This window comes from Cyclopterus lumpus, chromosome 9 (genome assembly GCF_009769545.1).
Source record: "Cyclopterus lumpus isolate fCycLum1 chromosome 9, fCycLum1.pri, whole genome shotgun sequence".
NCBI lineage: Eukaryota > Metazoa > Chordata > Actinopteri > Perciformes > Cyclopteridae > Cyclopterus > Cyclopterus lumpus.
Genome location: NC_046974.1, coordinates 22446889 through 22459983, shown reverse-complemented (window position 1 = coordinate 22459983; position 13095 = coordinate 22446889). Strand labels below are relative to the sequence as shown.

The 13095-nt window shown below is 44.6% G+C and overlaps 2 protein-coding genes across 4 annotated transcripts; one reads left to right on the top strand and one right to left on the bottom strand.

The window, feature by feature from the left end:
* Positions 1-414: 414 nt before the first annotated feature.
* On the bottom strand, positions 415-6445 carry fahd2a (fumarylacetoacetate hydrolase domain containing 2A). Of its 3 annotated transcripts, none has more exons than XM_034541245.1 (8): positions 6168-6445; positions 4464-4735; positions 3729-3945; positions 2692-2751; positions 2447-2609; positions 1733-1841; positions 1178-1265; positions 415-1072 (listed from the first exon to the last, which is right to left on the bottom strand). In XM_034541245.1, the coding sequence occupies exons 2-8, from the start codon at positions 4733-4735 to the stop codon at positions 1010-1012; spliced, it is 972 nt and encodes a 323-aa protein (XP_034397136.1). In that variant the 5' UTR covers positions 6168-6445; the 3' UTR covers positions 415-1009. The 3 variants fall into 3 exon arrangements, with proteins under 3 accessions (XP_034397136.1, XP_034397134.1, XP_034397133.1); XM_034541243.1 differs by having other exon boundaries at positions 6137-6213; XM_034541242.1 differs by lacking the exon at positions 6168-6445 and adding an exon at positions 5277-6130.
* Positions 6446-6641: 196 nt separating this feature from the next.
* zgc:152830 (uncharacterized protein LOC767682 homolog) lies at positions 6642-12578 on the top strand. Its single transcript, XM_034541241.1, has 16 exons — positions 6642-6775; positions 7577-7618; positions 7760-7850; positions 8448-8596; positions 8704-8812; positions 9025-9152; positions 9280-9379; positions 9566-9641; positions 9730-9815; positions 10357-10461; positions 10563-10638; positions 10729-10847; positions 10950-11033; positions 11146-11203; positions 11941-12122; positions 12233-12578. Exons 1-16 carry the CDS (start codon positions 6765-6767, stop codon positions 12368-12370), a joined length of 1554 nt encoding a protein of 517 aa, XP_034397132.1. The 5' UTR covers positions 6642-6764; the 3' UTR covers positions 12371-12578.
* The last annotated feature ends 517 nt before the right edge of the window (positions 12579-13095 follow it).

Below are 13095 nucleotides of genomic sequence, written 5' to 3'. Positions count from 1 at the left end.
CTGAATATGATTTCCTCCAAACAGCTCAACGTTGTAGGAAGGAGAGTGTCGGTTTCGACGTCGGCCTTTTGACACAGAGGAGCAGAGACGAATCGATGGCTCAGGGCCGTCCGTTTGCTCAGTCCAGTGTTTTTGTCCTTTTTCTTTAACTCGAAACAAAGCTGCAGTCGACTGTGAAACTCTACTGCCACCCGGTGTTGAGCCGAGTAGGGTTGGTCCTCTGGTTTGTGTCAACAACCCCAAATCCGTCCCCCTCATACAGTGTGTGTAGTGGAGAAATGTAAGCTACTCTGGACCAAATCTGCTATGTGTAATGCTGAATGTCTTATCTATTTATTATAAACAAAATAGTGTTGGGTAGAAAGTCAACCCACTGAACTACAAAATAAAAAATGAGTCCATTCATTGCAGGGATTTCGCTAAAGCTGTTTATCAGTGAAAAAAAAAATCAATCTACTACAGTGATTTAAGCCAAAATAAAATGAATAGAGCAGGTACATGAATCAAAGCATAGATCAAAGTCATTATGAAGAATTTTCTCCCAGGCAATATAAAAGGGACACACTTTGAAGAAAGCATGTTTTTTCTTTTTAATTAGCTTAAATTCCTCCCTTTAACTGAAAATCTGCTCACTTGTTATGCTTGAATCCGCTGAAGTTAGTTGTACAGTTTCATTGATCATGAGTACTAAACATAATTAAAATACCTTTTTTACATATAAGAGTCCTGAGTCTCTAGCGCGAGTGGGCGGCTGCTGATGTATAGAGGGGTATTTTGACTCCATAGCGGAGGTCAAGCGGCACAATGAGTCACGTAATTACCCGGTTTCCTGAAGTAGAAATACCGTAGTGTTCCTCCCTCGCAGTGAGTGTGATATGGACACACATTCCCAATGATAAAACCAGTGAATCTTTGTGGATTTAGTAATTCATTGTGTGGAGCGACCGGATACATTTTTTAAAAAAAAGCAGTTTAGTTTGTTGAACGGCCGACATTCCTTCCTCCTCGTTTACACCACTTTGTTGATGATGGAGCCTAACTGGTCGATCTGGCACTCCACCACGTCTCCTTTCTGGAAGGAGAAACAGCTTTTACTCTTAAACTCAACCATTCCCTCTCTGTCCATTACATCACTGTGTTACCGACTGCATTATGCCAGTTTGCCACATTTAATCACCTTGAGAAATATGGGCGGCATTCTGAACACACCCACGCCTGGAGGAGTGCCTGTCAGGAAAACATCTCCTGGAGTCAAAGTCACGAACCTGACAGGAGGAGAAGAAAGAGAACGAACACACACACACACAATGAATTGATTGCTCTCGACTGGAAACTTCCCCAAAGTATGCCTGGGTCAACAGAAATCCAGGGAAAGGGTTCTGGGGGCTGCCTATTGTTACAGAAAGATGTGGGGGGGCCAGGCATCGTCACCAGTGAGTCGGAAGGCCTCTCGGATCGCTCCATTGGTCAGGGTGCCTTCAGGGCAAACGGGTGGCAGTCGTGGTGCGAAGGTCTTAGTTGAAGCATGTCATTTCATCCTTCGAGAACGGAGGCAATTGGCACGCACGGCGCTCCAAGTTTGGATTAATTTGATACATTTGCATAATTATTTTTAGGGAAACTCTAAGCTCGAGTTACTGAAGCAGAAGAAATGTCAAAGTTGTGTGTGTATAATATATATATGTATTTTTTTTTTTTTATGTAAATCTGCGACATGCATGAGTGGACTAACTTTGAGACCCAGGCAACCAGCGCCTCCGTCTGGAAGATCATCTGATCGGTGTTGCTGCTCTGGACTGTGTCTCCATTGACCAGGCAGCGGACGCCCAGGCTGTGAGGATCTGGGGGGGTTAAGAAGACTTTCATTGAATCTGAACGGCTGCTGCTGAATGTGTGTTCCTGCCCGCCAAAGGCAGCAGCATGAAATGTATTTGTGACCAATGCAAGGCTGGATTTTTGTAAGACTCATCTCATGATGGGAAAGTTTGGTTTTTTATTGGTTAATCCATCAACTTTCTGCTGCTTATCAGGTTACATTATTTGATTAATTATTAAACATAATGTAACACTGGGGAGTATCTATAGATATGTGACAGAAATGCCAATATATTGTTGGGATTAATAAATTGTGCCTTATACTTATGTTCCGCGGCAGGTTTTCTGTGATCTTTGATCAACATGGCCGTATAAAATGTGGTAAATTGTCTTCAATCGAATATGGTTATCACAGTCCTGTAAATGTTCAATGGGAACATAAAAGTAGCTGGTATTATGTTTATTAAACGGGGGGTTAGTACACCTGATGCCAACCTGAAGTTAATCCTTGACTATGAAAACGCATGCATCAGGAATCAACAACAGGAAATCTATTCATCATCATCATCATCATCATCATGTGATCCACCACGCCGTCCCTCTCGGCCCGGGGCTTCCAGTTCCCTCTCACCTTTCACAGAGTCCGTGGTCACCAAGGCGGGGCCGAGGGGACAGAAGCTGTCGAACGTTTTACCCAGCAGCCACTGCTTCCCGTTGCGCTTCATCTGCCAGTCGCGCGCGCTGACGTCATTGGCCACGGTAAAGCCGGCCACGTGGGCGAGAGCGTCCTCCACCTGGATAAGAGGGAGGGGGCGGAGTCAGAGGCGCTCCTTCCCCAGCGTGGCTGCCGGAGGTTAAAGATGGTGCATTGCTCACCTTGATGTGTTTTCCCCCTCGTCCGATCACAAAAGCCAGCTCCACCTCCCAGTCCACCTCCTCCAGTCAGGCAAGAGGGGAAGCAAACTTTAGTTTAAGCATGCTTGAACTAGTTCATACAGGTTTTTAGTCTAAGTTCTTCAAAGTTGATTTACGGTCCAATGCAGTGCAATAAAGTTGATGCTTACACTTGCACAGCCTTTTATATATTAACCGAATGTTGACTCCAAAGAGCTCTTGGAAAACAAAGTGTAAGGCCATCCAGCACCACACATAAGGCCTATTTGTCTGTTATCACAAACACTGCACTATATTAAAAAAACAGCTTGTACATACGGTGTATAATAGTATTTAGTATTGACTTTTCAGAAGGTGCAGGATCTGAAACTAATTAAAGTCTTCAGCTGGGACGGAGTTTTCTGGTTTTCTTATGATGCAAATCAAAAAGCGTCAGGAATTGTTCTTGAATACAGTCATTATCATATTATATTAAGAGCGAGGCGAAAAGTATTTTATGTTTATTAATATTAATATATTAATTTGCCCAGACACTCAGTTACTCAAATATAATTCACCTGCTTGTCAAAATGTTAAATCCGATGTATAAAATAATCTTGGGATTACTTTTTGATCCCAACTGAAATGTTCCGCACCGTAAAATCGCTGGTTCAGTCCTGCTCTTATTTTAAATTCCCCCAACATTGCAAGATTGAGACGCCTACCTACAACTTTGAGGGAAAAAGGATCCGTTCAACCGCCTCAACTAATCTTAGACCGCAACTTTACAGTTTAAGATGAGTCACACTGAACAGCAGTTTGTGCTTCTCTCATTGGCTCCCTGAGACCTGGCTAGGAAATGTTTCTCTTGATGTAGGAGGCACAACATTCGACTTTAAATAGTCATTGTGGGTTCTAACCACTGAGAGGAGTCTCCTCCATTTCTTTTATCTCCCTGTTCCCCCTTTTAATTTGTTTTATTATTGTAAAAACACTTTGTCACCTCTTTGAAAAAGTGACATCTGAACAAAGTGTGTCACCTGGCTCTCTGAGGGCAGAACGATGTCGTCGTACGGCCCCGTGATGGCGCTGGGGAATTTGCTGAAGATGATCGGCTCTTTGGGGATCGGGGCGTTCTGCTCCAGGCAGTGGTCCCTGTAGTTCATCCCCACGCACACCACCTTCTCCGGGGCCGACACGGGGGACAGCAGCTGGATGTCCGAGCGCTCCACCACGCACCGACCGGACGACAAGGCTCTGGGGGATGGAAGAGGCAGATGAAGTTGTTTGGAACAAAGAAGATGCTCATTGAACAAGTCCATTTAGGGAAGATGATGTCTCACCAGAGATGCAATGCTTTTGATGATGTAGAGGGAAGATGATTTATCAAGAAGAGGGAGTTATTATATTATAGGAAAGGGTGTTGATTGAGGAAGATGCTGGTTTACCATCTGCGTTTTTACAATGAGCGTGATTTATAAAGATGAATGAACAAGAATAGGTTTCTGATTCGGAAACGAGGCCATGATTTAAGAGACAAATAAATAGAATGATTAAACAGAAAGGTTGTGTGAGGGAATACATTTATTTAGGAAAAACTGGAGTATTTAATGAGATTACTGTAACCGTGACGATGAAGTAGGAGGGAGACTGATTTTGTAATGACGTAAAGCAATTAGGGAAGATTATGAGGATCAATTAGGAAGAATAAGACCGTGATTTAAGAGTCGGAGTACACAAAGATATTTAGCGATAAGTCTGGATGCGTTCGGTACCTCTGCGCCCGCTCCAGACCCTCGTCTCCCAGCTCCAGCAGCTCTCTCATTGTCGAGGGCATGGAGGGGTCAAAGGCCTTCAGATCCACCACGCCGAGCCCCTCGCCGCCTTGCTCCACTCCCAGCCGGACGCCGCCTCCATCACCACGCCGTCTGAACTGCACCAGACGCATCGCTGCGCCGCTCAGGCCTCGTTTCTGTGGGTTTGCTGCTTGTTGCCTGTGAGGGAACAAACTCCTGAAGATGCAAAAGGGGCGAAGAGGAAGTCTCATCTGTTGAGGAAGTGGAAAAGTGACATAAGCAGACAGGCGAGCAGAGAGGAAATATAATTCCCAATGTCATTAACACACAATCTGAAGAGATTGCAGCACTTGCACACACACATCAAAACCTCCTGTGTGCCCCAAACTCCAAATCAAGATACTGCATTTTGTTTTTAATTGTAAGAAAGCGAGCACACAATCCCCACATTCAAGGGGCTGGAACCAGAGAAAGTTTGGCATTTTTCTTTGTTAAAAAACGATTAAGTCCAGTCGATTAAAGTGATTGCAGCAGTGCAGCTGAACACTTGAATATAATGCAACAACTAATATTCTGCTATGTTCCTATAAAAGTATGTTCAAATTGCTGACATTTCCCTATGATGTTCATAAACTCTTCTGACTGTTTATAAACTGTCTGAAGGGAAACTGTTAAACTCTCGACACCCGTAACACCAGAGCTAGCTAATAGTTTGTGGAGAGGAGGTCGCAGAAAGTACGAATCATGTCAGCATATCTGCCCCAGCAGTCGGAGCTGCTCCGGCCTGCCTACCCGCAGCTCGAGCGGTGCAGTCGGACTTTTAGCTGAGATTAGTGGTGTGTCGTTTCGTGTCGAGGCTTCGAAGCGTGTGTCGAGTAATCCAGGAAGATTTTTGTGAAGCGCGTATCGAGGCTCGTGTCGAGGACGTATGTGATAACGTTTGAAGCCTCGCGAGCCGACCGTACCACGTGACTGATTCCCCGATCACATCGTGTGGACTTGGGACTTTATCGCGCATTTGTTTGCAAAGTATTCAAGCTTCTTTTTTTGCGATGGAACCAGCAAGAAAGAGGAGATGTTCTCCTGTCTGGGAACATTTTGAGCTGATCGCTCTTAATAAGGGATGCACATAGTAATAATAACCATCGTAAAATATTCTCTCTACCCCAGCTTCATCTGTGCCCTGTGAAAGGGTATTTTCATAAGCACAGCACTGTGGACACGTTGCTATTTTTAAATAAAAATGAATTAAATGTTGTCCATAGTAACATAAGCAGTCTCCCCAATGTATTTCCACTTTCCCTTTTGACCCCGCCATTGTATTATAAAGACAGACTCCATATTAATAAGTTCATAATTCATGTATTGGCATCACAAACATCATTCGTTCATTTATTCAATTCAAAGCTTCACACACACCAAAGTCATAGTGTTATAATCACTCTGCCCGTTTTTACATTTATTGTCCACTTGATGGCGCAGTAGAGCAAATAAAGCATCGTGAAGCTTCCGTCCATAAGTGAACCAATTGGATGGAAAGCTTCAATGCTTCAGGAAGCTTCATCTCGCCATCACTAGCTGAGATAAAACTTCATATAAAGAGGAGCGCGACACTGTAACCTGCTCCTCGAGGACCGGGGCGGACTTCTTACCTGCCCTTTGTACCGTCTCGTGAATACTCACCTCTCCCGCTGTGCGCACGAAACACTGCTTTTTGACTACTTCCGGTTAGTGTTTGTAGTTCACGAGGTCCGTCCTGTCAGAGGAGATATGTATTTCTCAACGGAAGTTAACGACAGGGTGTAGGTGATATTTATATTATATTATGTCAATAAATAATGCCTATTTCATCTAAATTATTTAGATCACTATAGTCATCTAAATGCCGGTTTTCACGTTTGCTTAAAACACTTCTTGGAACTACACCTCCCAACTGTATCCCTAAATGCGCCTTCACGTACAGTGGGAACTTTCCCAAACCTGACACAACAACCGTCAGCATGATTAACTATTTAACTTATGTTGTTGACCAGAGTCAGAGTACACACTGAAGGTATTCCAACGGGAACCAAAAAAGTGACTATTCAATATCGGTGGATTAAAAGTTGCATTGTACGACTTGGACATTCGTAATTACGAGGGTACCAGACGCTCGCGGAGGCAGCACGAGCGCGTCTTAAAGGATCACGTGATCAACCGGAGGGGACTGAAGGGAAGGAGCCGTTGTTACCGGTTATCAGCTGTCTCTCTTGCCCTGACGATCCCGGAGAAGCAGGACAAATGTGCACCAGGTAAGATTACTTATTGCGTTTATTATAACGTCACGCGCCTGATTGTTTTGTTTTGGGTGCAACGGTTTTCTAAAAGGATTTAGCAAAGCGCACGCGGAGACCCAGAAGGGTTTTTGTTTAACAGGATATCCCCAACCCCACACACACAGACACACAAACAAACAGCTGTCCTATACTGTTCTTTCGTCAACTGGTTGAGACAAGACAATAATTTAGGTTGAGTCATTTATATTAAACGTGATGCTTCATGTGTGTGATTATTCAGGACATCTGAGCCTCTCATGTTGCGAAGGAGGTCTGCTCCTTTCTGGATTCAGCTTCCACTCAAAGGGCCCACACAGGCTTCTCTTTTTCTTTTATTTGTTGCTGACATTTCACTTTCGATGCTTCCCCTGTGGGGCATGTGATGCCAGAAATGTCTGGCGAGTGTGGAACAGTTGACGTGACAATCCGTAGTCTGGTAGGACTGGTTGAGGCGGAGATTTTAGGATTCATTGTGACTTAAAATTCAGTTAACTAGTATAAATACTCAAAGTCCTTAGATTGACCTTTGCACCTGTGGCTTTTCTTTTCAAAATCTATTCTGGATATTCAAACCAGACTGGTTAATAGATTTTTATGACGTTATCATGCACAAACTGGTGAAACCGCTGCAGGTCTCAAAGGTCTCCACACTTTGACCCTCTCTGTTATCATCGGCCGGCATTGTAAACGCAGAGTCTAACTGCTTCATCAGTCTTGTCTACTGCAGACAATGCTCTCATGTGAGGAAATGACTTGTGTCTGTGTCCCTCTGTGCAGCGTCCAGCCTGTTGAATGGACCGCCGACCTCAAGAACCAGAAGTGAGTATCGGCAGGAACGCCGGACTTCCTCTTTAGCTGCTTGTGGAGTTATTTTGTGCATCTTGAACCAGACCGATGTGTTGGATGATGGCGTCTTCTTCTTCTTCTTCTTCTTCTTCTTCTTCTTCTTCTTCTTCTTAGCTTTGATGGCATCGTGTTGGTGACCAGGAGCCATGACACGCTGTCCTCCGAGCTGGCGTGTCTGAAGGCACCGCTGCAGGACTACAGCTCTGTAAGCCGCGGTTCTTCCACCAGCAGCCAATCACTGTCTACAGAAACATGCATTTCTTTTGTCTCAAATCACACACAGACTAAATTGACATGACTGGGGAAAAAAAGGCAGTTAGCTTGTATACATTTTTTTCTTTTCAACATATATTCTGGATATTCAAGACTTGTATCAGGACTTTCTGAATCCAACTTGGAGTTTAGTAGGCCTACCAATATTCAGCCCAACGTGAACTCGGGTTAGATTCTGATTCCCCACCTCTCCACTGCAGCGTTGGACAGGATAGGTGAGCCCAAAACATCAATGCTGCACACAATTAGATACATTTTTGAGACATTTAAATGTGTTTCTTGTGTACAACCAATGACTGTCGGTCGCAAGTAGACACTGCAGCAATTCAAAGGGTGATCTTCGACTACTCCTGTAAACAAAGATAGGATTGTGAGGCTGAGACTGAAGTTGTATCTCTCTTTCGCATAGTTTTACTTCCGAGTCTCAGACTCAGCCCCCATCGTGGTGTTTCATGTGTTGACCGGTGTAACGTGTTATTCTAGTGTTGCTGTGTGTGTGGTCTCATTTCCTTCTCCGGTCTCCCTCCAGGTGGACAGCGGCCTCGGGGAGGAGGTGGTGGTCCTGAAGGTCCCCGGTCTCCCTGGTAACCGCCTGGTGTTTGCCTCCACCGGCCCGCTGAACCGCGACTACGACGACGTCAGGCGCTTCAACGATGCGGCGGTCAACGGTATCAAACGGTCGGTTGATAGGAGCGGAATTTATTTGTTCTTTAATTTTCCTTCAGCCTTGAATGTCTCATATTGCTGGTTTCTTTCTGTCCCGCTCACCTGCTCGTTGTCTTCAGGGCCTTGAAGGCAGGAATGCAGCGCCCCCTGCTGGTCTGCCCTCCACACAAGGACTACAAGAACAGCACCGTGGTGGCTGCACTCGGGGCCCTCCATGCTCTCTACATGGTGAGATAACATCTCACACTGATCCGCCCGCTAGTGGACGGTTTTAAAGAAGTCGTCATGTGACGTACGACTTAGCTGATACACTTTTAAAAGGTGATATCAATGTGTTCTGTGGTTGTATCTGCGTGTACCTAGATATAAGATGTCAGCTGTGAACATGCTAACTTTAAAAAAAAAAAATTAAAATCGTTCCCTTCCCCCCCCCCAAAAAGCCCCTGGAAGTGAGGGAGGGGAACGTGAAACTCACCCACTACAAGGTGTGCGTTCTGGGTCTGTGGGCGGCGCAGGAGGCTCAGGGACGGAGGCTGGTGGAGCTCGCCGAGGCCCTGGAGAGTGGGAGGTGGGTTGGAAACACTTCACCTCACCCACTGCTGAGATTTCTCGTGTGGTGGCGTTCACGCATTAAAAAATAAACTGAATTGAAATTCACCACCTGCTGCCCTCTTTATTTATGTTTCCCTCCTCAGACTGGCATGCAGAGACATCGGCGGCTCTGACCCCGAACGCATGGCTGCTCCTCGTGTGGCCGACTACGTCCAGGAGCTCTTCAAGAACAGCCCCGTGAAGGTAGCGAGGACCTTTTTATATCATGAGCCTCTGTTTTGTTGTTGTTGTTGTTGTTAAGAGAAAGTCCTCCGGTGCTCCTCCTTTTTTAGAATCTGGAAAATGTAGAGAAACTGTCAGTCCCAATCCAGGAAGAGTTTGTGGGTGTTTTGTTCCTGACCCCCAAAACATCTGTTTATCAACCTCCAGGTGGAAGTGGTGAGCGACGTGAAGGTTCTGGAGAAGGCGTATCCCTGTCTGGCTGCCGTCAACCGCTGTGCCGACTGTAGGGGAACATATATTTAGTTTTTTCTCACTTAATAACACATATTATATTTGTTTGCATACTTAGTTGTAGTTTCTGCCTCACACAGGCGTTCCCCGTCACCAGGCCCGAGTTATCAAGCTGCAGTACTGTGGAGAGGGACCGGTCCAAAAGACGCTCATGTTGGTGGGAAAGGTGAGAGGAGACTCTCCGACTGCCAAAGTGTTTATGGGTCATAAACTCGCCAGGGGAGAAATGAACATCGTACAACAGTTAAACATGGACGTTTTAGACCTTTTTAATTATGTTGCACAAGCTACAGAATATGTAGACATAGTTATACATTTGAAATGTTTTTTTGGAGCTACAAATGATAACTTTATCATATAGTTTAATGAAAGATGCCTGAAATGTCAGTCTGAATTACAGGGAAATTGATGCACACGATTAAAAAAAAAAAATAATAATAATAACTAAACCTGGAATGATTGGTTGTTTAGAAAGAATTGAACTGCAACTATTTTCATTTATTGAGCAAAAGAAATGCCAAACATTTACTGGTTCCAGCTTAATTTCTGCTTTTTCTTTTACATGGTAATAAATTTAATATAATACATTTTGAAGGAGTCTCCGTGGGCAGAAAATAAATAATATAATAGATAAATGTAATGAAGGACAATTGGCCACAATGAGCACGTTTGGTGTCCGTGTGGTCTCAATGTTTGCTGTTTTCTAGGGAATCACCTACGACACTGGCGGAGCCGACATCAAGGCTGGAGGTTTCATGGCTGGGATGCACAGGGACAAGTGTGGAGCTGCTGCTGTGGCCGGCTTCTTCCAGGTCAGTGCCCCCCCCCAACATGGACCCTGTAACTTTAACTTTTATGCAGTCGTTTTAAGTTTGAAGCACTGCTTTCTTCCCAAACCCCTCCTGCTCTTTAGATTTTAGCCAAACTGAAGCCAAAACATCTGAAGGTTGTCGGCTCCATGGCCATGGTGAGGAACAGCGTTGGTGCAGGTCGGTGTAACCCCACCCCCATCATGCATGTCCCTGTTTGGATTTCTGTCTGAGGTCTGTGTTAGAGCCACCCTGCGTATGTTTTCTCAGACTGCTACGTGGCCGATGAACTGGTGGTTTCCCGTGCGGGCCGTAGAGTGAGAGTGGGAAACACCGATGCCGAGGGACGCATGGTGATGGTCGACCTGCTTTGCGAGATGAAGGAGAAGGTCAGAACATCTCGTTTATTAATACTACTGCAATCATTTTTCTAAATCTTAACTCATTTCCTGCAGCTCTATCCTTCTCACTCTGATCATCTGTATCTGCAGGCGGTACGCGAGACGTCTCCTGAGCTGTTTACTATTGCTACTCTGACCGGTCACGCCATCAGAGCCATGGGACCCAACTACTCTGTAAGTACCGCTCAACGACTGCGACTTACTGGTAGATGGTGATATTTAAAACGTCAAAACGGCTGTAGAAATCCTTGTTTGTACCGAGTTCCCTTGTACATTTTCTGTGTAGATCATCATGGACAACGGACCGGCCCATCGCAACGGGAACGCTGCTCAGTGGCAGAAAGGTGAGAAAACTGTAGAGATCAATTTAACGGTTTTACATTCTTATGCCTCCACGACAGCCATGGCCGGAGGCGTACGGTCCATTCTCGTGAACACAATATCTCTGGAACGTCTGGGTCGGGGTCGGGGGGGTTGGGGGGGTCCTCAAATTTAGCACAAATGCCACCCTGGACTCAAGGATGATCATAGATTTAATGGATAAATTAAGTGAGAAGTCCTTTTCTCATAGACTTCTATACAATCAGATTTTCTTTTTGCAACCACAACGTAACTTAGAAAGAATGTAAGTTCAAGACACTTCAGCATTGGATCACTTTTCAGGACATGTGACCTCACATCTTCCCCCGTAACTGAGCAAACTGCTGTTGAAGACCGTGGGGTGCAGTTAAAAGCTCGTAAAGATCATTTTGTTAAACTCTCATTTGTCACTTCTTCCCCGGTGCAAAGAATTGCATGCTTTTTTTTTCTCCATTTAATATCATGATTTGGGTCAAAAAATGTTCAAACAAATGTGCTATCTTGTCATAACTTGCCTTTTTTAGGGAATAATTTACTGGTGCCCATGTCTAAACATATCTTGGGAGTCTTTGTATAATTGCAATACCTTAAGCCGCCCACTAGATGTCGCCATTCTGACTTGTAAAACAGTAAATAAGTTCCAGCACAACTGCTTCATAGTGATTTGGGGCTTTTTTCCTCACCACTAACTAACACGCGGTGTTCGTCCACCCTCATGCAGCTGGAGAGAAGTTGGGTGACGTGTTCGAGGTGTCCAGTATCAGACGAGAGGACTACGACTTCCACAAAGGACAGTCTGAGTACGAGGACATTCTGCAGAGCAACAACCTGCCGTCCTCCGCGACACCTCGAGGACATCAGGCCCCTGCAGCTTTCCTCATTATGGCCGCGGGGCTCGACAAGGTGCTTGCATATTGTCAGACTAATCTGTTATTTATCTGTAAGTGTGAAAAATACAATGTAGACTGCAGTGACTAACTTGTATTACTTCTCTTTCTGAATTTCCGACGCAGCATGGTGTGGATTCTAACGCACCTCTGCCGTACTCCCACATTGACATCGCTGGGTCCAGTGGGCCTTTCCCTGGTGTCCCAACAGGAGCCCCCATCCTCGCCATGGCAACCAACTACATCCTGTCCGATAGTCTCTAAACGGATACCCCCGTATATTAAAAAAAACGAAGCCTCTGCAATCAATGCCAATTAAAATTTGGAACTGTCTAAATACCAATGAAATCCCTGCCACAACACATAATGGAACAATGTGTACGTCTGACATTCCTTAATATCTCAGATTGCTTTTCTGCAACGATGTCCTCTGCGCTCTTTTCTAAGATCTTGTGACACTCGTCCTGCCTGCACCCGGTGTCAAAAGACCCAGTTCTTAAGTGGCCTGAATCAACATATATATTCTCAGGTGTACAATGGCAGTAAAAAATGAACATCCTTTTTTTTTTATATGCGTGTCTGTGTGTATGTGTGCGACAAACCGGGAACATGGTTGTGTGTTGTGTGATCAGAGATGATTTGTGTGTGTCAGTTAAACCAAGCTCCTCATTGATCAATAAAAAAAAACTAAATTGAAAATGCTCACTGTTCTTTGCGTATAATTTTTGTATATTACACAAGTTATCAGAGGGAAAGCAGAATAAATATATTGTATAGATATGTACATTCATGCCTCTGAATCCCCACGTACAGTACACAGATAAAGTTAAGATAAGATAATCCTTTATTAGTCCCTCAGTGGGGAAATTACAGGATTACAACAGCATTGCTCACAGTAATAAGTAAAACAAGTAGTATAATAACAGAAATAAGATAAAAGTAAAAAACAAGAAGAATATTATATATACAGACGGAGTAGAAATAGAATA

What these genes read in the sequence shown, in the direction of transcription:
- zgc:152830 (XM_034541241.1), top strand. An exon ending in CCCTCCATGCTCTCTACATG is followed by an intron (nt 8,813 to 9,024) that starts GTGAGATAACAT and finishes CCCCCCAAAAAG; the next exon opens with CCCCTGGAAGTGAGGGAGGG. An exon ending in GAGGAACAGCGTTGGTGCAG is followed by an intron (nt 10,639 to 10,728) that starts GTCGGTGTAACC and finishes ATGTTTTCTCAG; the next exon opens with ACTGCTACGTGGCCGATGAA.
- fahd2a (XM_034541245.1), bottom strand. Translation starts at nt 4,735, where the DNA reads ATGAGACTTCCTCTTCGCCCCTTTTGCATCTTCAGGAGTTTGTTCCCT. An exon ending in TTCTGCCCTCAGAGAGCCAG is followed by an intron (nt 2,752 to 3,728) that starts GTGACACACTTT and finishes GCCTGACTGGAG; the next exon opens with GAGGTGGACTGGGAGGTGGA. An exon ending in GAGGGGGAAAACACATCAAG is followed by an intron (nt 2,610 to 2,691) that starts GTGAGCAATGCA and finishes CCTCTTATCCAG; the next exon opens with GTGGAGGACGCTCTCGCCCA.